This window comes from Melospiza georgiana, chromosome W, assembly GCF_028018845.1.
Source record: "Melospiza georgiana isolate bMelGeo1 chromosome W, bMelGeo1.pri, whole genome shotgun sequence".
NCBI lineage: Eukaryota > Metazoa > Chordata > Aves > Passeriformes > Passerellidae > Melospiza > Melospiza georgiana.
The window spans coordinates 6,826,048-6,851,032 of NC_080464.1; the positions used below are offsets into that span (position 1 = coordinate 6,826,048).

The window sequence follows — 24,985 nt, forward strand, 5'->3', positions numbered from 1 at the left end:
CAGATTCTGATGTTGCTGAGACATAGAATCATAAAATTGTTTAAGTTGGAAAAGGCCTAAAAGATTATCACGTCCAACCATTAACCTAACACTACCAAGTCTACCACTAAACCATGTCCCTAAGTGCCACATCTGCACATCTTTTAAATACCCTCAAGGGATGGTGACTCAACCACTTCCCTGGGTAACCTGTTCAAATTCTTTATAATCCTTTCAGTGAAAAATTATTTCCTAATATCCAACCTGAACCTCCCCTGGTGCAACTTGTGGCCATTTCTGCTTGTTCTGTCAATTGCTACATCGGACAAGAGACTGACACTGTTAAAACCTCCTTTCAAACGCTTGTAGAGAGCAATAAGGTCTCCCCTGAGCCTTCTATTCTCCACACCAAAAACACACATTATGCTCAGCTACTCCTCATAGGACTTATGTTCCAGATGTTTCATCAGCTTCCTTACTCTTCTTTGGATGTGCAACAGCACCTCAATGTCTTTCTTGTAAAAAACTGTACTAATTGCATTTTAGTTGTATTTACTCTGTATTGAGATAAAGCAGTCAATAGCCATGTTGCTTTAATTCATAGTGCTGTGGGTGTAAGACTTCATGTGTTTCTGGTCCCTAGGCTTTTTTGAGGTTTTAATACCTTTCTGGTCCCTAGGCTTATTTTCTAATCCAGAGATAGCTCCAGTATTGTCCCTAACACGGAGTTTTTACAGTAGAGGGGCATGGATTAGAATAGCTATTTTGCTGGGCATGGTGATAATGATTTATAGGAAATTTACAAAAGTGCTATAGTTTGTTCCAGATATATATAGTTTATGGTTTCTTCATCCTACCCTGCATCCCAGTTCCAGTAGCATGTTTTAAGAATTTATTAGTAATTGCACACAGTTTGTTAGAGGAGGAGCAGAAGATGAGGCTTTTCAACCTTTCCTTTCCTTCTTCTCCTTTGAATCTGTTACGTCACTTTTGGAGAATGTTCAGTTCCCCCTGAATGTTAAAGAGACCACCTTCCTGGTATTTAATCTAGTAGACTTCCTCTACATAGTTTGAAGCTTGTCTAGAGTGAGGGCTGAGATTTCCAGAGGGGCTGATGAGACTCCTGACCCAGGAGTAGACCCAAGAGTAAAAAATCCTGAGTAGTGTGGAGAATCGGAGAGAATGGGCGGAATCCTGAAGGAATTTTCTGATCTCCAAAGGAATTTTCTGATGCTCCAGGCTGGGAATTTTCACATGAACAAATTCAGAACCCAGACGAGGTGGGGAAATACCTGGAAGAGAACTGCCATGATGACTCTAAGGAGAAAAAGATCATTGCAATAAGCTGAGCCCTGGCACATGCTTATCGCATGCTGCTAGATACTGTAGGGCAGCAGATGGAGGCAGGGGGGGCAGGGAGATATATCAGTAGCTATCCCAGTCACTCAGGCTGCAGCCAACACCCCAGTCACTTAGGTTGTAGCTAAACCAGACAGTGAGCCTAAGCCAGCAGCTAAACCAGACAGTGAACCTAAGCCACTGGCAGTCGCGGCAGGAAAAAAGCACACAACCAAAACCAATTGGCCAGTAGACAATGATGATCCGGGGGAAAGACTGTCAAAGCCACTTCCTGACACAAAATCAGAAGTCGCTATTAGGTCCTTTTGCCTGAAGGAAATTCTTGGCCTAAGAAAAGATTACACTCAATGACCTGATGAATCTATTATTAGTTAGTTAGAAGATAAGATGAAAGAGAATCACAAGAAACTCAGAGAAGAAATTAAAGAGGGCTTTCTCCAAATCTCGGCAGTACATATCAGAAGTTCTAGTACCAAATGAAGACATCCCCCAGATAGGGGGAGAAGGTACACTCCATGAGCTGAGCTGTAGTTCTTCCTGTGTGATTGTAGAAAAAATATGAGGAGATGGGATAGAAAATATACTACTGCTCTGGCACAATGGGTGTTTGAATTAAAAGACAACAAGACTGAGAGAGGAAGTTCCAACAAAAAAGAAGCAGCTCCAGTAGCCCATAGCCGGACTGCCAGATATGATGATGACATGTCCAATCTCCTTAAAGGAACCTCCAAGGCATATGTCCAGAGAAAGAAGGATAGTCAGGTTTAGAGGGGTCCTGCCTCGAGCCAGGTAGAGGCTAGGGAAAAGCATGTTTTTTTAAATGTGTAGATTCATTAGCCTGGAACATCTGAACCACAAAAATATGAGGCCTTGGTCAACACTGGTGTGCAGTGCACATTAATCCCATCGAGACATGTGGAGGCAGAATCTGCTTCTATTGCTGGCGTGACAAGAGGGTCACAAGATTTTACTTTAGTAGAAGCTGATGTAAGCCTGACTAGAAATCAGTAGAAGAAACACCCTATTGTGATTGGCCCAGAGGAGCCATGCATTTTGGGCATAGACTTCCTCTGAAGTGGGTATTTTAAAGACCCAAAAGGACTCAGGTGGGCATTTAGGATAGCTGCTGTAGAGACAGAGAGTGTTAAGCAATAAACACCTTGCCTGGACTATCAGAGAACCCATCTGCAGTAAGACTTCTGAAGGGGGAAAAGCAACGAGTACCAATTGCCACTTTCACAGTGCATCGCCGACAGTATAGAACCACTCGAGATGCTGTGATCCCCATCCATAAGATGATTCGAGAGCTGGAGAGCCATGGGGTGGTCAGCAAAACCCACTCACCCTTCAACAGCCCGATTTGGCCTGTGCACAAATCTGAAGGAAAATGGAGATTGATGGTGGACTACTGTGCATTGAATGAAGTGACTCCACCACTGAGTGCTGCTGTGCCGGGCATGTTAGAGCTCCAGTATGAGCTGGAGTCCAAGACAGCAAAGTGGCATGCCACTATTGATATTGCCAATGCATTTTTCTCCATTTCTCTGGCAGCAGAGTGCAGGCTTTAGTTTGCCTTCACCTGGAGGGGAGTGCAGTACACCTAGAACTGACTGCCCCAGGAGGAGAAGCACAGTCCTACCATCTGCCATGGACTAATCCAGACTGCACTAGAAAAGGGTGAGGCTCCAGAACACCTACAGTATATTGATGACATCATTGTGTGGGAGAACATGGAAGCAGAGGTGTTTGAGAAAGGAGAGAAAATCATCCAGATTCTCCTAAAAGCCAGTTTCACCATCATGAAGAGTAAAGTTAAAGGAACTGCTCGAAAAATCCAGTTCCTGGGAGTAAAGTAGTAAGATAGACAGTGCCAGACTCCTACCTGATGTCAGTAACAAGATCACAGCAACGTCTCCACCGACTAGTAAGAAGGAAATGCAAGCTTTCCTAAGCACCATAAAATTTTAGAGAATGGATATTCCTGAGTACAGCCAGATTGTGAGCCCTCTTTACCGAGTTTCACACAAGAAAAACACTTTCCGATAGGGCCCTGAACAGCAACAAGCCTTTGCCCAGATCAAACAGATTGCTCATGCCGTAGCCCTTGGTCCAGTCAAGATAGGACCAGATGTGAAGAACATGCTCTGCTCTGCAGCCGGGAACAGCAATGGCTTGTCCTGGAGCCTTTGGCAGAAGGTGCCTGGTGAAACTTTGATGCATTGGTGTTTGTATGTTTGAGACGTAACACACAACAGACCTCCCATGCTTTATCAGCCAAACAGCCTGGTTTATTGTTTCCCACAACCTTTTATAGGCAATTCAAAAACTCCCAGTGCTATACAGACATTGGTCTGGTTTCTGCACTCCCTCCCCAGACTCAACCAATCAAATGCTTGCATTTTAGGAGAGTTGTTATTGGTTGGAACATTTGTCAGTCAGCCCAGAGGCTAGTTCATGGAACTGGGCTGCATTTCTTATTTATAACTGGATTAATGCTAACTACAGATCAGCTTGCACTGCAACAAAACTCAAGGTCGACCACTAAGATTCTGGAGTTGAAGCTACAAAAGGTCTGGACCCAGCTACACTCCAACAGAAAAAAAATCTTAGCAGCCTATAAAAGAGTCCAAGCTGCCTCAGAAGTAATATCCACTGAAGCACAACTCCTCCTCATACCCTGACTACCAGTGCTGGGGTAGATGCTTAATGCAAAAATTCCCTCTACCCACCATGCCACCAATGCGACATGGAGCAAGTAGATTGCTCTCATCACACAATGTCCCCATAATAGAAAACTGAATCACCCTGAGATTTTAAAGATAATTGCAAATTAGCCTAAAAATGACAACTTTAGTCTCACTGATGAAGAACAAAAACAAGTAATGTGGTGAAAAAGCTCCACGATACAACCAACTGCCAACAGAAGAAACACGATACGCTCTTTTTACTGATCGTTCTTGTCCCATCGTAGAGATAAAACAAAAATACAAAGCAGCCATATAAAGCCCAACATGACAGGTTGCAGAAGCTACTAGAAGAAAAAGTAGATCAAGCCATTCAACTGACCCTAAACATTGCTGAAAGAGGGAAGTGGCCAAAGGTCTACCTCTACACGGATTCATAGATAGTAGCCAATGCTCTGTAGGGATGGCTGGAGAAGTAGAAAAAAACTAATTAGCAGCATAAGAGAAAACCAATTTAGGCTGCTGAAGAGTAGAAAGACATCACTACCGGAGTAGAAAAACTATCTGTGAAAGTCCACCATGTAGATGCCCATGTCCCCAAGAACAGAGATAATGGAAGAGGACTGAAATAACAAGTAGATCAGTCTGCAAAGATAGAAGTTATCAAAGATAGATTAGCAACACAAGAAAGAGTTGTTCATAGCTCGATAGGGTCATGATGCCTCAGGCCATCAGGGTAGAGATGCCACCTATAAGTAACCACAAGATTGAAAAGTAGATTTAACCATAGACAGTATTTCTCAAGTTATCCATGACTGTGAGATGTATGCTGTGATCAAGCGAGCCAAGCAGTTGAAACCCCTATGGTATAATAGTCAGTAGTCCAAATATAAGTATAGAAAGGCCTAGCAGATTGACTACATCACACTACCCCAAACACGCCATGTGCTCACAATAATAGAAGCCACCACTAGATAGTTAGAAACCTACCCTATGCCTCATGCTACGGCCCATAACACTATCTTAGGTCTGAAAAGCAAGTCCTTTGGAGGCATGGTATGCCTGAGAGGATTGAGTCAGACAACAAGACTCATTTCAAGAACAGCCTTATCAACACCTAGGCTAAAGAACAGCATTGAGTGAGTATACCATATCCCCTACCATGCACCAGCTGCAAGCAAAGTAGAGAAGTACAATGGACTGTTAAAAACCACCTTGAAAGCATTGGGTGGAGGATCATTCAAAAATTAGGAGCAGCATCTATCAAAGGCCACCTGGTTAGATAACACCTAAAGTTCCACCAACTAAGCAAGCCCTGCCCAATCTGAGCCCCTATATACAGTAGACAGAGACAAGGTCCCAGTGATATGTCAAAAGTTTATCAGGGAAAACAGTTTAAATCAGTTCTGCTTCGAGTACAGACAAACTGATCTGTGGTGTGGGAACTCAGCACATCACTCCTGATGTCCAGAGTTGCCGAGATAACCCTTGGGGGGCTCGGAAATCCTGGAATGTTGCCAGAAGTGCTTGGTGGTTAGACTTTGACCCTGCACGGGATGTGACACCTGTGTGAGGATGAGAGGATCACTTGGGGATAAGTGGTGAAGGGATTGATTAATTACAGGATGAAAACACAGGTTTTGGAATCTTGGTACAGGGGTGTTTTAGGAGACAAGATGGAGGAATTAGGGTGTGTCCTGTCCTTCTTCTTCTCCTTCTTGTCATCCATCTTTGATGGTGATGGTGGCACTTTGGGATTGGTTCACACTAAATGTGCACTTGTTAATAAGGGTAAAAGGTATTGGAAAGTAAAGGTAAATATACGTATGGAAGGTAAAGGTAAATATACGTAGTTTTTGGTATAAAAATAGATGACCGCCCAGAGGGAGGTCAGTGTGCCCATGGCTGTCTTGCTGTGTGGACCTCTGTCAGGCTGGGAGACAACTTTGTAGATAAGAATTAATAAACAATATTGAAGACCGAAAAATCTGAAGACTGCTTTTGTCCTTTGGAGTGCGGGCTGCCTCAAGGCCATCCTAAGCCTAACCAGGCAGAGACAACAGGCCGAGAACGGAGACTGTGGGGCTGTCTTTGCTCAGGGACCAGGTTGCACATAGTAGATAATGCAGAAAGACAGAACAACACAGTGTGTACCTCAGGAAGATCTAATTGTGGAGTAAGAACCATGTGTAAATATTACTGTTTGATGAATATCACTACCATTGTCTGTATATAGCTGTATGCTGCATATATATATATATATATATTAGTTTTAGTAGTAAGCTGACGACATAAGGATTAGAAGTGAAAAAGTGAAATGTCCTAGGGTGACTTTATGATGTTTGGATCCCCAATCATCTATTCTGTTTATGCTAGATATGAAGTTCTGCACCTTTAAGACTAGTTCAAAGAGCCAAGGGGGAGAAAAGAAGTGCAGAATTTGTTATCAGAAACTGCACTTGCTCCCCCACATCCTTCTCACAGACTGTGTTGTCTGCAGCACAGACAGAGAGTGGGAGAGGGATCTCCTTTGCTTTATAGCTATTTTTTTTTGCTAACTGAGGCAGAGAAGTTCCCTGGACTGTAGTTTTTCCTTTTTCTTGAAATTGTTTGAACGGGCTGTAGACTAAAAACCCAAAAGAGCACCAGGAGCTCGCACCTGTGGCCCACCTGGCCTGGGCCGTGGCACTTTCCAGCACAGAGAGACTGATGAGAGACTAAAAGAGCTGAGCTACATTCCACGACAAGGACTTTCTGAATTTTCTATCTCTTCAAAACAGCAAGAAGTTTTATTGTTTAGTATTATTAATTTTTATGCTTGTGAGTACTTTGCTTGCTAAAGAAACAGTTTTTTTCACTTTTCTCCAAGGAAATCTTTTCCCAAACCAGTAGAGAGAGGGGCCGCTTGAGTTTTGCTTTCTAGAGAGACCCCATTCGGAAGTTTCCTCCCAAAATTTGCCCTAAACCAGGACAATCCTGTAGGATTTAGATCTTCCATTCTGTCCCTGCAATTGCCACCTTTGGGTGGGTGGTCTTTCCAAAACTGAGCCCCTCCTTCAGAAGTATATAAAAATATTTATCAGGCTTTTTCCCTTTCCTTGTTGTTATAAGGAAGGTAGACAGGATTTTGTTAAACACATATTAAACTCTAAGCACTTTTAAAAAACTGTCCCAAAAGCCATCACTGTAAACTTGAATTTAAAATGTTTTATTGTGAAAAAGTATTAGCCTCTTGTTTCTATTTAAAGGCTCACATGAATAAAACCTCTTGCTTTTTGTAGTTTGATAGAATCAGAAAGTTTAAAAGAAAGTGGAGGCATAATAAAGAAGCAAAGAGATGAAATGTTATAGCTTAAATACTGATAGAATACTAATAGAAAGTAGTGGACTTTTAATGAAAATATTACAATTTGTATGACTTTATAAACTGTTAAACTTGTCACTCATATTTACAATGAGAAACAAGTGCAGTAAATTTATTTTGTGGTAGCTGATAAATATTCAATTTAAGCCTACCAGATAAATATTAGGAGAATTAATTTCTTACTGTTATGAATGTCTTATTATTATTCTTGGGCAACCTGCTTTAGCTGACCTTGCTTAAACAGGCAGGTTGGACTATATCATCTCGAGATGCCCCTTCCCACTTCAAGCATTCTGTGATTCAGCAAAGTACTTAAGTCTAAATTTAACTGTAAATATGTATGTATTTCTGCAAAACTGATCCTTTGCTTATCATTAGACATAAGAGGGAAATTGTATTGTAAGGTGGTCTGTTAGGAATTGAGTAGGAAAATTTCATCATATGCACATCTGTTGCTGAATAGCTCTTCCCAAGAGGGAACCTCCTACATTCTTTGCACTAAGATACTGAGGCACTTACATTTGGAGAATTTTCCCTTCATTTCACCATAAATTACTCATTATAACATTAGGAGCAGGAATTTACAGTTTATTTCCAGAATCAGAGTTATCATACAATACCACTGGTCCTACCCAATGTAGAGTTTGACTACATGGGTAGCTTCAGAGTAAGGGTTAGGTTTATCAATGGTAAAACACCACAGTTAGATGAGAGCAGTTATTTTTATAACCTAAGAGAACATAAAGAGCATGACTGTAGCAAGTATACTGATGCATTGCTGAGACCATTAGTTACCACTGAACAACCAACGGTCAAATAATTAATCTATTGAAATGTAAACATCTGTAAGTACTCACACATATCTCACTGAAATACCACTGAAATAACCTTAGAATATTATATCAGAAGTGTGAGCTGAAATTAACCTCTGAAGTCCATCTAGTCCAGCCTTTCACTCAAGTATAGTTATTAGCAACACAAGGCCAAGGCAGTCATTGCTTTGTCTAGGTAAGTCCTCCAAGAATGGAGATTTCACCACCTCCCTGGGTTCCCTTTTCCAGTGTTAAACTAATCTCCAAGGGAAAACTGTTTCCTACAAACACATTAAATACCTGTTTGTACAGCTGAAGAAACATGAACTAGTTCTAGAAATACAGATGGGATAACAAGGAATATAGGGAAAGGCCTCTATTGGGGATCTGACCTTAGATGCAATGTGAAGGAAGCCTTGCCAAAACCAAGCAAGACAGTATGGCTCTGCAGAGAGGACAGGAGCAGTGGGGAGCAGGCAATATTTAATACCTCGTTCAATTTCTAGCTATGATTTTATGAGCCAGCTCTACCTCACAAAATTGCTTTCAGCAAAAGCCTATTTCAGCTGCAATGGAAAATCACAGAATCACTAGATTGGAAGAGACCTTGAAGATCATCAAGATCCACCCATGCCCTAATACCACCTGAACTAAACCACGGCACTGAGTGCCACATCCAATCTTTTTTTAACACATCCAGGGATGGTGACTTCATCACCTCCCCTGGCAGATGATTCCAGTACTTTATCACTCTTTCCATAAAAAACTTTTTCCTAACATCCAGCCTAAATTTCCCTTGGTGCAGCTTAAGACTCTGTCTTCTCATTCTGTCAGTTGTTGCCTGGAAAAAGAGACCAACATCCATCCGACTACAACCACCTTTCAGATAGCTGTAGAGAGTGAAAAGGCTAAAGACAAAAATTTGTGAATAGTTAATGTACAGAAATGTGCAGCTGGAGCTGGCTCAAGGCTTCTCAGTGGCTGACAGACTTTCATAGCAGTTAAGCATATGTCTTAACTCTACCTCCTCTTGGGATTTCTATCAGTTGAATACCACTGGAACCAGGAGGGGAAGCTATACTTGTTATTTTCTATATCTTTTCTGTCTTTCTCTCTTTCTCCTTCTTCTAATTCCTTCTTCTCAGAGTTTTGAGTAACTTAAAATCCAATGGGCTTGGAGTCTGCTGCATCGAATGGACTAAGTTAATGTTTTGTGAAATGTTTTATGCTGATTGAATGCTGCTTTAAACTTTTGACAAAGTTCTCTGATTTTCTGATGCTGCCAGTAAATATTGTTGTTGCTGTTTTGGCCTTTTGAGGATATTTTGTCAGTATTTTTTCTGTACATCTAACTCAGAGTGCATGAAAAACTGTAAGCCCTTTTAAGAGGCTCATCAAGTGAGCTTTTGGGGCCTTATATTTGCTCCAAACCAGGTGCAGGCCCTTGCATTTGGCCTTGATGAACTTCATGAGGTTTATATGGTCCCAGTTCTTGAGCTTGTCCAGGTCCCTCTGGATGGCATCCCGTTCCTCACCACTCAGCTTTGTCATCTGCAAACTTGCTGAGGTTGCACTCCATCCCTTTGTCTATATGATTAGTGAAGATATTAAACAGCACTGGTCCCAATACAGCCCCTGAGGGACACTAGTTGCCACTGGTCTATATCTGGACATTGAGCTGTTCACCACTACCTTCTGGATGAAACCATCTAGCCAATTCCTCATCCAATAAATAAATGAGACATCAAATCCATGTATCTCCAATTTAGGGAGAAGGATGTTGTGGGGCACTGTCAAAAGCCTTACAGAACTTCAGATAGATGACATCTGTAGCTATTCTCTTGTCCACTGCTGTAGTCACTCCATCACAGAAGGCCACTGAGTTGGTCAAACAGGACTTGCCCTTAGTGAAGCCGTGCTGGCTGTCTCGAATCACCTCCCTGTCTTCCACGTGCCTTAGCATAGCTTCTCAGAGGTTCTGTTCTATCATTTTCCTGGGCATGGAACTGAGGCTGACAGGTTGGCAGTCATTGGATCCACATACTGCCCCTTTGGTCTGTCATAAAAATGATTTTGCATTTCTGGAAGTGATAAGATCCATAATGAGACAGGAGCCATTCACTCAGCCCAATTACTGGACCATCCTGGAGGTACAGACTGATATGTGTACTGGTTCTGGCTGGGATAGAGTTAATTTTCTTCATAGCAGCTCGTATGGTGCTGTTTTAGATTTGTGACCAAAACAGTGCTGACAACAGTTATTTCTGAACAGTGCTTTTTCAACATCATGGCCTATTCTGCTTCTCACACTGCCCTGCCAGTAAGTAGGCTGAGGTGGACAAGAATATATGGGAAGGATGAGGGGAGAGGGATGGGGAACATTCAGTGTTATGACATTTGTCTTCCCAAGTAACTGTTAACACATGATGGAACCCTGCTTTTCTGGAAATGGCTAAACATATGCCCATCAATGGGAAGTAGTGAATGAATTTCTTATTTTACTTTGCTGGTGTGCACAGCTTTTGCTTTACCTATTAAACTGTCTTCATCTCAACCACAACAATCTGGAAAAATCCTCCTGCTATATTGCTGTTTACTGTAGTTGTTTTACTTGTACTCTTGTTGGTTATTCCAAGCATGCCCCTCTTTTGAATATGCTGTAGATACTGTTCTTAAGGATAGTCATAGAATCATAGAATCATTTAGATTGGAAAAGACCTCAAAGATCATCATGTCCAACCATTAACCCAGCACTGTCAAGTCCACCACTAAACCATGTCCTTAAGCACCATGCCTATACATCTTTTAAATACTGCCAGGGATGCTGACTCAACCACTTTTCTTGGTACGATGTTCCAATGCTTTACAACCCCTTTGATGTATAATTTTTTTCCTAATGTCAAATCTAAACCTCCCCTGGTGCAACTTCAAGCCATTTCCTCTTGTTCTATTGCTTCTTACATGGGACAACAGACTGATATCCACCTCCCTACGACCTCATTCCATGTAGCTGTAGAGAGCAATAAGTTCTCATCTGAGCCTCCTTTTGTCCAAACTAAACATCCCCAGCTCCCTCAGCAGCTCCTTATAAGACTTGGGTTCCAGACCCTTCACTAGCTTCATTGCCCTTTTCTGGACACGCTCTAGCACCTCAGTGTCTTTCTTGTTGTGAGGGGCTCAAAACTGCATGCAGTACTCAAGGTGCAGCCTCACCAGTGCCAAGTACAGGAGAATGATCACTGCCCTAGTCCTGCTGGCCCCGCTATTTCTGATTGTGACGATTTTGGCTGGGCTAGAGGTAATTTTCTTCCCAGTGGCTGGTATGGGGCTGTGTTTTGGATTTGTGCTGAACACAGGGTTGATAATATAGAGATGTTTTTGCTGTTGCTGAGCAGGGCACACACAGAGCCAAGGCCTTTTCTGCTTTTGTATTGCCATGCTGGCAAGGAAGTTGGGGGTGCATGGTAGGTTGGGAGGAGACACAGCCGGGACAGGTGGCCCAAATTGACTAAATGGATATTCCTGACCATATGACATCATTCTCAGTATATAAAGTGGGAGGAAGAAGGAGAAAGGGGGGGATATTTGGAGTGATGGCATTTGTCTTCCCAAGTAACCATTATGTGTGATGGGGCCCTGCTCTCCTGGAGATGGCTGAACATCTGCCAGCCCACGGGAAGCAGTTAATTCCTTGTTTTGCTTTACTTGTGTGCATGGCTTTTGCTTTCTGTATTAAACTGTCTTTATCTCAACCCATGAGTTTTCTGGCTTTTACCCTTCTGATTCTCTCCCAGATGCCACTGGTGGGGGAGTGAGAGAGTGGCTGCATGGGGCTTGGTTGCTGGCTGGAGTTAAACCATGACACTGACACAAGCCAGGATGACATTGGCCTTCTTGGCCACCTGGGTACACTTCTGGCCCATATTCAGCCAACTGTTGACCAACACCCCCAGGTCCTTTTTTGCAGAGCATCTTTCAAGCTACTCTTCCCCAAGAGGTACACCAGAACCTTGTTGGTTGGTATCCTAACTTGCTAATTCTCTCAGCTGACGGTGAATGTCAGGAAGGGAACTGATTGTTGGATTTGTACATAGCATACTGCATCTGTGAACCAAGGTTTTCCTGCGGTAGGAATGCTGGTATTGGTGGAATTGTGGGGCTGTGCATGAAAAATCTTTGTTAGATATTACTCTATTTAGGCTAGTCTCTCAAAAACTGACTACTGACTGCCACTTTGGTAAATCATGGATCAGAATTCTATGCCCTCCAAAACTTTATGGGCTATCATCTGTCCCATGAACAATAACAAACCATGCAACAGGATTCATCTTACACCATGCAAACCTACCATGCCAATATTGACAATTGCCTGAAAGACACCACTTGCTGCTGTGACCTTATCAAAATAGGTGCCCCTGGCCTATACTGGCTGTGCAGCAGCTGTGCCATGACAATGCTCCCATGGAGAGAGAGGAGGTCTACGCACCCAGACTAATCGTGTCTGCAATGCATGTTGAAGTAAACCTCTTCAGGACTCATGTCCATAAATATCCTGATGCCCTGTGACACTGGTGTGGTTTTAACCCTTTAGTAGAATGAGCATGCATATTTCACCATCTTCCCTGAACTTCCTTGTCTAGGGGTCTCTGAGCTGGAGAAAGCAATCATCAATCTCTCTGCTACTCTGGAAAATATAGAAAATGTAACAATTGATGCCATCCAAGCACTGCAGCAAGAAGTTGCTCAAGTACCACAGGCTACTGTTCAAAACCACTAGCTTCAGAGTACTTGACAAAGTGGGATTTGCACATTAGTAAATACTACCTGCTGTGTCTGTGTCAGCCAAAATCTATGCATTTAGACTGACCTTAAGAAAATCCAGGAACAACTAAAGCCCTTGCACCAGGTAGCAACTGAAGATATTCATTGGGGAATTGGCAAATTGTGGTCATGGCTTACCTCTTAGTTCCCATATCTCAGGGCATCTGTCAAAATATTTTGGCTGTGCTTTTTGAAATTATCTAATTTGTCATTATTTATGTTTTGCTTCATATCAGTGTATGGGGTTGTGGACTGTGTTATAAAACATTTTCCAGTCATGTCAAGCCACTCCCTGACTGGGGTTAGGGCCACTAGATATAAACAAAAGCTGGTTGTAATCTTTTTCACAGCCTCTCACAGCAATTGGGAAAATGCAGTAGCAATTGTGGCAGGACATCCCCTCTCTACCACAAAAAAACTTATCTGCTTATCTTCTCTGTCCATCAGCTGGTGCATAGCTCCAGACATTCTCTCCCCTCACATGAATTACTGAGAGAGGTGAGATCCCCAGCTGATAATAAACATCCCTTGCCTTGATAGCAAGATGTAGAGAGATAAGCCAGGAATCCTAGACTGAAAGGCACTACTTTTACAACTATAAAAGCTACACAAATTTTCACGGAGGTAGAAGTCTCCTACACACTCCCTGGAAATGCGTAGGACTTCTCAAAACTTGGATGCATCTTTGTGGTTACTTTTCTGGAAACAAGAGGAAAGGATCCTATGTGTGCCCCATCAGAAATTGGATGGTAAGATACATTGAATCCTAATCTATACTATTTCTTCGCTAGCTGTAATAATAGGTAACTCACTTGTGCACTCTATTGTTTATCTACTAGTAGTGTTTCTTTTGTTTATCCTGTGTAGGAAGTAATCTGTAAAAGTCTTATATCTGTTAAATTTGTGTCTAGTAAATAAATTATTCATTTTGTAATATACTGACTTGGCTATGATTAAGAACGCACGAGCAAGAGGGATCTGGGGTGCAGGCCTCCCCCCAACAGAGCTACTGCCAGAAATCTGAGTCAAAGGCAGGACTTTTTTAAGCTCTCCTCTCCATTCATAACAGTAATCACCTCCAGATGCCTGCACAACTGATACTTGATAGAGGTGATTCTACAGTACCTGTCTTGTGATACACCACCTTTCAAACTCTGACTGTATAACATACCCTGTAGGTGTTGGAACACCAACCTCACCTAGATTATTATATAACTAACAACCCATCAAAATAAAACCCTTGCCTATAACTCCATGTCAAATGATGATTTGAGAGAATCACAGGGTGGAAGTGACATCTTGCCTTCTGACACCCTGTCCCTTAACCAATACTGTTATCTTAGAAAGTCTGCCAACACTCTGCCCCCGACCTACATTGTCAAAACTCTTTTCCACATTTAAAATGCATTTGCATGATTGGCTGTTTCTGCCAGATGACCCTGACATCAAATGTCCCTGGCAGTCCACCAGAGCCATGGCATTGCTTATGATCCTGTACTCACTATTGGTGATTGGGTGAGTTGCTATATGGGGGAATTTTTGTTCATCTTTCTTTCTCAATAAAGCTTTGTTTTATGATGTATTACCAGACTCCATTACTGTTTGGACCACAACATCAAATATATGCCTTACAAAACAAAATAAAAGCATTCTGATACCTTCCAAGTTAAAAAAAATACAAAAATAAATGAGAAGATATATTCACTGTATAAGCAACTGATTTTTTTTTTCTTTGTAACATCTGTACTTTTTAAGGAGATGTCTGATGATATAAAGACTGTAATGAGATTTCTTTCTTTTATGGGAAAAGTATAAATTTAAAAGCTCTCAGAACTCCTAGTCTTTCTTGAAAAAAATTAATATCGAAAAAGTTGAGAATACAATCATGACTGCCCCAGGACATCTGTTTTACCTTGGTATATCAACCCTTCTCTTAAATAATGAAATCAACATATATATACAGTCATGAAGAACAACAAAATGTTTTCTATTTTTCACCTAAATTTTGTAAATGAATGCTAAAAACTTGCATAGAACAGTGTTGGTGAGTAACTCATGTAAGTTTGATGAATAATGAGAATAGTCTTTATGAAAGAAAAAGTCCAAACATTAAATTTCCCCCCTACTTTTTAAAATTGTGTGCATAACACTGGGTACTCCTGCACTTTTCCTACTTAGTTCATGTATCACCACCCATGAGTTTTTTACTTCTGTTATCTTTTGAAATAGGAACAGAAGTAGGAAATATAAGCCAATATAAATCCTATACTTTAAGTCAATGGAATAAAGTTTACTACTATAGGGTCTGTTCTAGCAAAGAATATATGAATTTTGTTTTAATTCCCATTGTATTTTTATGGCTTTGCTACACAACATTAACCATGCAAATAGCTACAATAAGAACATTTCCGTCAGCTATTCCACCTTTAACACAAAATAGATGGGTTCCACTGACCTTCCATGGAAGAGGTTAGTTTGTGTCATATTATTTGAAGATTAGCATCTTAATCCATGAAGAACTTCTCATTTCATTCCATGCAGTTGCATACAACTGCTGGTAGATATTTGGAAAACAAGCCAGACTGCTTTGAAAGCGTCTTAAAAGGACTAGCAACCTTTTGTTTTGCTGCTTAGCATGAAGTATTCAAACTATCATTAAACTTTACTGGTCAAAAAAAATTAATATCCAAATATACATGTAAAAACACACATACCAAAACTCTCTACAAATTTGTGTTATAATCAATTTTCAAATAAAATTTAAAATTAATTTTAGGGGTTTTTTTTCTTTAAAACTGGTGATTTATGCTAATGCTTGCTTACCTCATTGTCGGACTCCACAAGCACTTGATCATATTCACTAAGAGCTACTAGAAACATGATAGATGTGACATTTTCAAAGCAATGTATCCATTTTCTTCTTTCCGATCGTTGGCCTCCTACATCCACCATTCTGCAAAATTAACAATGATCGCATCAACTCCACAAATACCTTTGCAGATAAACATACAAACACATGAAACACTGAATTCAAGAATTTAATTGAAAACAATTTTCTTCTTCTTAAAACTGTTATCATTCATATTAAAGACTAATGGAATGTGTTGTAAATAAATAAGTTATCCTATTTGCTTTTTAGTTTGATCTGCTTTCTGAATTTAAATTATTATGGGTCTCAAAGCCCTCAAACTTCTGTTATTCTAAACACTTATGATTTTGAGTCACAATTCTAGAATGTATGCTCTGCATATTCAGCAGAAATGCATCCACGGAATTTAGTTGGTGGCCTGCCATTCTCCCAAGAAATTGCCAGTCAAAATTCCAAACTTGTCAAGGCTGCCCAATTTTAAGGGTATAAATAGTATATAATCTGTTTTACTGAAGTTGTTACTAGCCAAAATAGAAACTCAAATTTGCTGGCAGAGTGTATTCCAAATTTATTATGGATCTCAATGTAACTAGACACTCAGGTGTCTAACTTGTACTTGTAACTGCATAGTTATTCTTTAGCAATTGTATTTGCCCTCAAAATGAGCTGTGGGGAAAATTGTAAGAATGGCATTACATTTGCAAAATATCACTTCTCTATAAAAATCAAGTACAGAAGTGGTACCTTTCCATTTCATAATTATTCATAATAGTACATTTGTACTAATTTTATTGAAAAATTACTTCCAGATTTTCTATCAATAATAACTACCTTCAGAAAAAGACAAATCTGTCTCTCATTCTCTTTACACTTTTAACAACAGCTGCTAATCATATATGGACAAAAACATGAAAATAAAATTAACACCAAGCTCAAATTTAAAAAAAACATTGACTCATTTGTATATTTGACCAATATCTTATACATGGTATTACTAATGTAAAAGGAAACAAAATAAACAAAACAAACAGGTGTTAAACTTTTTTCTACCTGAAAATGACGCTTTGTAAGTCAAATGGGTATTCAATGATCCCTGTTGTTGGGACTCGAACTCTAAGCACATCTTGCTGAGTTGGCAGATAGGCTGAATCTGCTATGCGGTCCAAGTCGTTAAGGTAACTATAGATGGGAAGAAACAACAGGAATGCAAGACAGTGAGACCATAATGTCACTGAGGAAAAGAGAAAGGTAGTCTTAGGAAAAGAAATGAGGTGTGGGATAGGAAGAAGTACAACAGGAAAAAAAAGCAATAATGACATAAAAGAGGAAAGGAAATTAAAAGGAGTGCTCCAGTCTCTCTCTCATTTTTATTATAATTATTGCTATTATCATTATTATTGTTATTATATGTTACTTTGTTTCATTAAACTGGTCTTATCTGAACACATGAGTTTTACTTTTTTTCCCCCCGATTCTCCTCCCTATCCCACTGGGAAAGAGAAAAGCAGGGGAGTGAGCTGCTGCATCATACTTAGTTGCTCGCAGTGGATATAACTTTCGATTATTTTATCAACTTAGAGGGAATTAAACATGTTTCTGACAATCAGTCTGAAAGCTTTGTCTGCATCAGCAATACAAAATTTCATTCAAAACGCTAAAATCAATAAAATCTCCTTATATTTCTCTTTAAAGCTCATGTTTCCTCTGATTCAAAATAATATAATTAATTTTTTTAAAAATCATCAGTGGGTAAGCGTGTGTATCATAGGGATTGTCATCAGAGTATTTCTGCTCTACTGCACCCACTGCTTTGTACAACATCTGAATATTTTGGAATATAGCAGCAATTAATTGTTTCTCTTTACTCATGTACAATCTTCCCAAAATGCCAGTAGAAGAAATCATCAGACATGCTCAATACCATTAAAATGACTTTTGTATTAACCATGTAAGAGTATACTTTTATTTTTCTAGAACTGCATACACATTTTCCATTAGAAGGAATGGGGTAATGGCAAAATTTTTTTAAAGTAACTTATTAGGTTGACAGACCATTTCAAAATGCTGAGCAGGAATAAGGAAAGTAGAAATTAATAAAAGTGGATATTTACATAAAAGGAAAAGATTACTGGAATACTATTATAACCTAAATGCACACTACCAGCACACACAATTTTCAAATATTATCATAGCTGTTACAATAATACAGAACATTTAGATTTTTATTTTTTTAGAAAAGTATGGAATAGTTCCAGTTGGAAGAGACCTACAACGATCATGTAGTCCAACTGCCTGACCATTTCACTGCTGGCCAAAACTGAAAGCATATTATTAAGGGCATTGCCTCTTAAACACTGACAGGCTTGGGGCTTCAACCACCTCTCTAGGAAGCCTCTTCTAGTGTTTGATCACCCTCTCAGTAAATAAATGTTTCCTTATCTGGACCTCCCCTGATGCAGCTTTGAACCATTCCTATACACCCTGTCAGTGGATTCCAAGGAGAAGAGCTCAGCACGTCCCCTCTCCATGTCTCTTCCTCAGGAAGCTGCAGAGAGCCATGAGGTCACCCCTCAACCTCCTTTTCTCCAAACTAGACAAACCCAGAGTCCTCAGCTGCTCCTCACAGGACATGCCTTCCAGCCCTTTCACCAGCTTGGTGGCCCTTCTCTGGACACAGTCAAAGAACTTCACATTCTTTCTAAATTGTGGGCACCAAACTGCATACAGCACTCAAATTGAGGCTCCACCTTTGATAACTCATTGATAAAGGGTTTATCATAGATTTGGTTGATCATATTTTATAAGTCTTTATTATTGCAGTGAATTATATTCAAGGATTCTTCATATCAGGTTGGATCAATGAGTTGAGTGGATCAATTGGTGATGTAAATGATTTTATCTGAGTTCATTATGAGTGCAAATATCTCTGAGTTAGCCAGTCCAGCATGGGAGGAGCATATACATGGCTAAGCTCAATAAAGAGTATAAGAACTGAACAGCTAGCAGAAGAGTATTGAAGAGAGCAACAGGCTTGAATAAGTTTCAATCCACATATTCCCTCCTGACACCTGAGGATGCCTAGCATCCTGACAGTGAGCACACAGTAGAGAACAGTAATGACAATCACGCTGGTATTGTCTCTGGCACAAGCAGCAGCTTTAAATGAAAACATCAACACATCAAGCACCTTTTCCAACTGCAACTGTGCAGGCCAAATTCTCACTCCAGCTGCTTCTAACTACACCTTTTACCATAAGTCACAGTCCATGCTTAACTCTTGCTCTTGTGCAATGTCTCCATGATCTATTGCTGTGAAAATTATTTCAGCTTGTTTGACTGATACAGACTGGGAAGTTTGTAACCTCCAGCAGGGAAGCAGGATGGACCTACCTTTTCCACTGGTTTATTTGCAACCAGAAGAGGACATTTAATTTAAAAGTTATATAACAAAATGATAGGGCTACATGAAATGTCTTTAGAATTGCTGAATTCAGACTACTCTGGATGAAGAGTAAAAGTGAACGCTATCAGAAAATGAATATTTTTATTTTTTTTATCATTACCTATTAAAGACAATTCACCATGGCTTTTAAAGCATTCATCTACTGAAGTTCTAATCAAACTACTGACAAATACAGTACTCATGTGAGAAAACATGCAATCTTGGTTTAAGACAATTTAAAGGGGAACACTCTGAGTTCTTTCCCTTTGTTTTAACCAATCCCTTTCCACCAATACGGAGAAGTGAAAGACAAATAGACATAAGTGAAAAAATAACAGTTTACTAACAAGCAAAACGGCAACAGGCAAAAAACCCCAGTAAATAATCACTAGATACAAAATTGCTAAATCTCACAAACTCCCAGAGAACAGACACCTAAAATGGTAGAAATTCCCTTTCCAAAATGGCTCCTGCCATTGGCAACCACATGTAAGGAGACAGGCAAAATGGCATCTGACCCTTCCCGCAAGATGGCAGCCTTTACAGGTGATCACACGGTCTGGGAGACAAGGGGGAAGGATGGTGGCAAACCCTTCTGGGAAGGTAGGAGCTTGCGGAGCAGTTCTAGTGGCAGATGAAGACTTGCCGTCATGTGTGAAGTAAGCACCGTCTCCTGCTGCTTCCTCCTGCCACCCGCTGGAGTCCGCTGGTGTTAGTGCTGCTGTCTTCTGCACTGCAGTTGTGTTGGGGAAAAAGAACTGGCCTGTTGGCACCGATGCAGGGTGACCTGGCCCCAGGGACTGAGGCTTGCATTGCAAAGTTCACTCCGAAACAGTTTTTGATTGTGAAATGCAGTTTTTCTGTGTGGCTACTTTTGCAAGCCCAGAAAAAAAGCCAAAAAACACAAAAGAAGCCCCTCAAAAGTGGAGCCTCCACCGTCAGCAAATGCTGCCAGGAGAGAGAGACATCTCAGCTTCCAGGCTCCAACTTAAAAAAGGACCGCAGCAAAGTTCTCCCCCCCCTCGCCCGGTTCTGTTTTCTGGCTGCAGGGTCTTAAAAAGGCACTAACAATTTTTGGGCACAGATAGATATGGAATACAACAGCATTTTGGGTTACGCGCGACATGTGCACATATAAAAATTTTAATCACATAACAGGCATGCATAAGGGATTTTAGGATAAGGGTCTAACTAAAAAAAAAAGACAATTCCTAGATAAAATTAGAAGCCCTTAGAAGCTTTACCACATACATGCATGCACAAATTCTGCAATCAGATATTGTGACACAACTGCTGGTTCAGTATACACAAGAAGTTGCTACACACATGCACTCTTTCAAACAAACAAGGAAATTGTCATAAACATGGACTTTCACAAAAAGTGTTGCCAACTATTGCCAAAAACATGTTTTGTTAGTTTATTAACTTCAAATTTTAAAAATATATTAAAGATACAGATCTTGGAAACATCCTGACCATTGTCTTAAGGTAGAGTCCAAAACCAGATAGTCACTATTATTACTGAGGAGTCAGTTATACAGTTAGCAGCAACTGTGCAAACAATTTAGAGCAGAACTACATGGCACTAGGATTTTATTTTTACCACCTGATAAGAAATATCTTATTTTGATGAGACAAATTGTGGTTATGACCTCTCACCCAAATGGTATGTACTAAGCTAAGCATTTTACAAAGGAACAAAACAAAGCAAACAAAAAAAAATTGCATAAAGTTACTTTTAAAAAACCCCAGTAACCTAGTAACTGCGTAAATTTACACTACAGACCGAGTCTAAGAAGTTAATTGTAGCTATAATTACTTTACTTTTGTAAAAATTAATTTCTCTGGCTGCTGAGGTTCTGAGGTTACTATCGCAATAGGCAGAAGGTGCATTACCAAAGTAATGTGTATGTAACAAGCTGCTGACAGTAGCTATTTCTTAACATCAGAAAAAACTGCTAAAGTATACTTGTGATCTGCAAACTAACCAATCAGAAAAAGAAGAAAACCCTTTGTTTCCTAGTCAGTGTTGGGAAAAAAGCACTTACTTTTAATGAATTATATATTCCCTGTGACAAGGGCCAAAACTACAATCAGCCTTCAAAGAAGTTACCAGGCTATGAAGGTGCTAATAATACCCTTGAAAGACTTTCAAAGGAACTATCTGTCCATATTACAAAAGGAAAAAGAATGTGATAATAGGAATAGACTAATTAGCTTTGCATTTTCCCATATTTTTCTCATCTAGAAATCAGACAGAGAAGTGAAAAGTCTCCTAAACTTAATAAAAAAACTGATAAGGATAGTAGAATAGAACATTTTACTCTTACCAAATAAAGGGAACAATGTAGACTTGGAGAAGTAGATAAGGCTGATAAAGCAGGAGTCATGCAAAACAACGGTATTGCACTTTCTCAAGAGTTGTGGTCAAGGAATGGCCACCTAGAAATTAGGACATGGGACACTGAAGACCACCAAAGACCCCAAAAGACTATATAAGGACTTCCAATAAGGGGTGCGACTATGTAAAATAAAGTAATACATATAGAACAAGTAAGCAGAGATAGGTAATGATTATGTAACCAGTGTGTATGATAAAAACTGTTTACCTGATGCTCAGTGCGCTCAATTAGGGGAAGGATCCTCCAAGTACCCAGCACTGCAATAAAGAATGCCTGCTTTCTAATACTCAAAACTGTGTTATCAAGTTTCTGTCTGACTGATTTCAGTATCATTTTCTGGCCGCCAGATGGGACACTCTGCCTGATCTCCTGTGGATACAAGTGATCTCTGGATCTTCATGCTGGCACCAAGACTTTCCTGGAGAAGACCACAGTTCTTTGGACCAGTCTGGGACACAGGTAGGATCACATTCAATACTAAGGCATTTTTTTTGGAATCCTGACCATATAAGGCATGTAGATTTTCCGGCATGTTTGGTGGATTATTTGGTATTCTGGAATTCAGTGTATGACTTGGTTTTTTTCAATTGATTGATAATTGTTTTAATTGTTTTGTATTTGTATCTGTATTGTAACATTTTGGATCAACTATTTGGAGATGGGTAGCAGACAATAATTTTGAAAAAATTCCCACTCGGTTGCATTTTGTGACATTGGAGAAAGATTGGCAGGCCCCCTGGGAGACCAGCTATCAAGGAGAATTTGATTAAGTTTTGCAAATAATAGTGGCCATTGTACAAACTAGACTCTGGAGAAAAGTGGCCACAAAATGGAACATTCAAGTATAATACATTGTTACAGTTAATGCTGTTTTTAAGATGGGAACAGAAATGGGATGAGGTTATGTATGCTGGTATGTTTTTCACTTTGTGTAATCATCTGGAATGGCAGAAAGATTGTGGCTTGAATCCAGCCCACTCAGACCCTTTTAATCTGGCTCTTGAAAAAAAAGAATCAAGGAAAAGGGTTAAAACCTTGTTCTATGTGCAGCATAAGAAAAATTTGTTCTAAACATCTCCTCAAAAAGGAGTATGATTTAGATCTTATGGTCAGTCCTAATCACAGGTTGGATGGGGAAACAGATAATCAGGTTGCCAAGACTGATATTAAGGGGGAATTGGCAAGTCTAGAAGAGAAGATAGAGAGGATGGGGAGGAAGTATCAAGGAGCAGAGGGTTTTAGCCTCATTGCAGGGAGAACTAGAGCTAAACACAGAGATTTAATAGTAGCTCCCCTCCATCAGACAGTAGGTGCAGACAGTCCAATCACAGTAAAAGTGCAGTTTTCACTAATGTACCTTAAAAATTGGAAGTTGATGGCTGGCACCTACCGAGATGACCCAGACAAAATGGCAAAAGCATTTAAAATTATGATTAAAACTCAGGACCCAGACTGGAAGGATATAGATACTATGTTAGAAATGTTTTTTGATAGTATGGAAAGAGATGGTTGTTAAAACGAGTAGGAGGTTGGTGGAAGAGCAAATTTTGACAGGTAAATATCTACCAAATTTTTAAATCACCTGAAATAAATGGTTCGAAAGTATATTAATATCGATTCTGAAACAGAGGAAGAAACTCATTTAGCCCCCATATTTGTGGGGCAATCATCATGTCTTGGTTTGAAAGATAAGTGTTTGCCAAGGAAGGCAGGAACCTCCCTTGGAATGGAAAATGTAACTCCCTTTGCTCCAAATTTTTATAACTTTGAAATTATGATGCTTTCAGGCAAAGATATGGAAAAAGGAATAATAGTTTTTTACTAGAATATATCTATATACATGATAAGGCAAATGAGCAACAACAACCAAAACCAGAAACCCAATAGCAGCCTTATCTCAGCTGTAAAGCACTTTCCCTTTTGGTGTAGTTATGGCCACAGCCAGAAGGAGGTGCTGTTGGCTCCTGGCTGGGCAGGGCAGTTGCAATGATTCCCCATGGCTGCAGAGGGCACTCTGGTGCTAGTTCAGCTGCCTCTCTCCACATAGCCAATGGTGGGCAAGCCGGTGGGAGAGATAGAAAAGGAGCTTCCTTTACAAACCCACAGGGGGAGCTGGTCTCAGTGCCCCTCCGAGAGGCATAATGGATTGTAGCAGGAACCTCAGAGCAGCAAGCTGGAATGGCAGAGGCAAGCAGACCCCAGGGTAGCAAACAAAATGTAGCAGAAACTCTGTAGCCATGGCAGGAACCATGGGGGGTCAGGCAGACAGGGTGCTGGGTAAAGTGTAGCAAAAAGCCTGAAGCAGTGTCAGAAAAACAGTTGAGCTAGGCAGTGGCAGCTGGACTTGTGCAAGCAGCTGTCACACACAGCTGGGTGACGCACCCTCTGGGAAGGGGGAGGAGGTTGGGGTCCCCTACCCAGTGAGGTCAGGTGTTGGAACAGTCCCAGTTCAACAGCTGCTCTTGCGCGTAGAAGTTCACCCACAATAAGTAGGAGCTATACAGGATGAGAACTCCACAATGGAAGCAAATCCTCAGGGCAGCAATGATGCCCTAAGTTTTAGCTTTCATATTTTCCAGATTCTGTACTGTGTTAGTATATAACTCTGAACTTCAAATAAAGTGTTAGCAAGTTCTCTTCACAGGGTAGTTAGACAAAACAATCCTTTTCCAGCCTGAGAACCAAGGACATCGTTGCAGCTTCAGGCCCAAAAGGTATAAACAACAGTGAATTAAGAGCAAACTGGGAAGATCGGACTTCATGACCTGAAGCTGTAATTGGACAATTAACTGCAATATGTAAATGGACCAAAACTTATAAAAGTCTGAAAACTCATTACTTGGAGTCCATCTTAGTCCATCTTGGGTGGAGCCACGGCTGGGCTCTTGCACTGCCCAAAGTGTATCCTTTGAAGGTCTTTTTAATAAATACCTAGCTTATTCCTTTAACACTGCCTGGTCTCTGTTCTAGGTAGCTTATTTAGGCATCAGCAACAGTCCAGCACCAAAAACCGTACCTCTCCACTCTGATCCCGAGAGCAAGGGAAAAAGGAGCCAAGCCCAGCCCCTCACCCCCCAGCCAAAATCTCAAGGTATCTCTGCCTTTCCCAAGAGAAAGCCCCTCAGCTGTGAGAGTGCAGTCAGCTGCACCCCTCACCCTCCTCCTTGGCTACATTTTGTGTCTCTTTTAAGTATTGTCGTTATCATCTCTTAGGCAATATATGGGAGAAAATTCCCTGAGAGAAAAAAAAAAA

The 24,985-nt window shown here is 40.5% G+C and overlaps 1 protein-coding gene across 1 annotated transcript in view; it reads right to left on the reverse strand.

Annotated features, from left to right (window-relative positions):
* Positions 1-24,985, reverse strand: part of LOC131095431 (guanine nucleotide-binding protein G(q) subunit alpha) — a 202,154-nt gene that overhangs the window by 8,437 nt on the left and 168,732 nt on the right. The window contains exons 4-5 of the mRNA XM_058043132.1: positions 16,939-17,067; positions 15,843-15,972 (exon numbers count right to left, since the gene is read on the reverse strand). Of these exons, the coding sequence (XP_057899115.1) occupies positions 15,843-15,972; positions 16,939-17,067 (259 nt within the window). The remainder of the gene's footprint in view (positions 1-15,842; positions 15,973-16,938; positions 17,068-24,985) is intronic.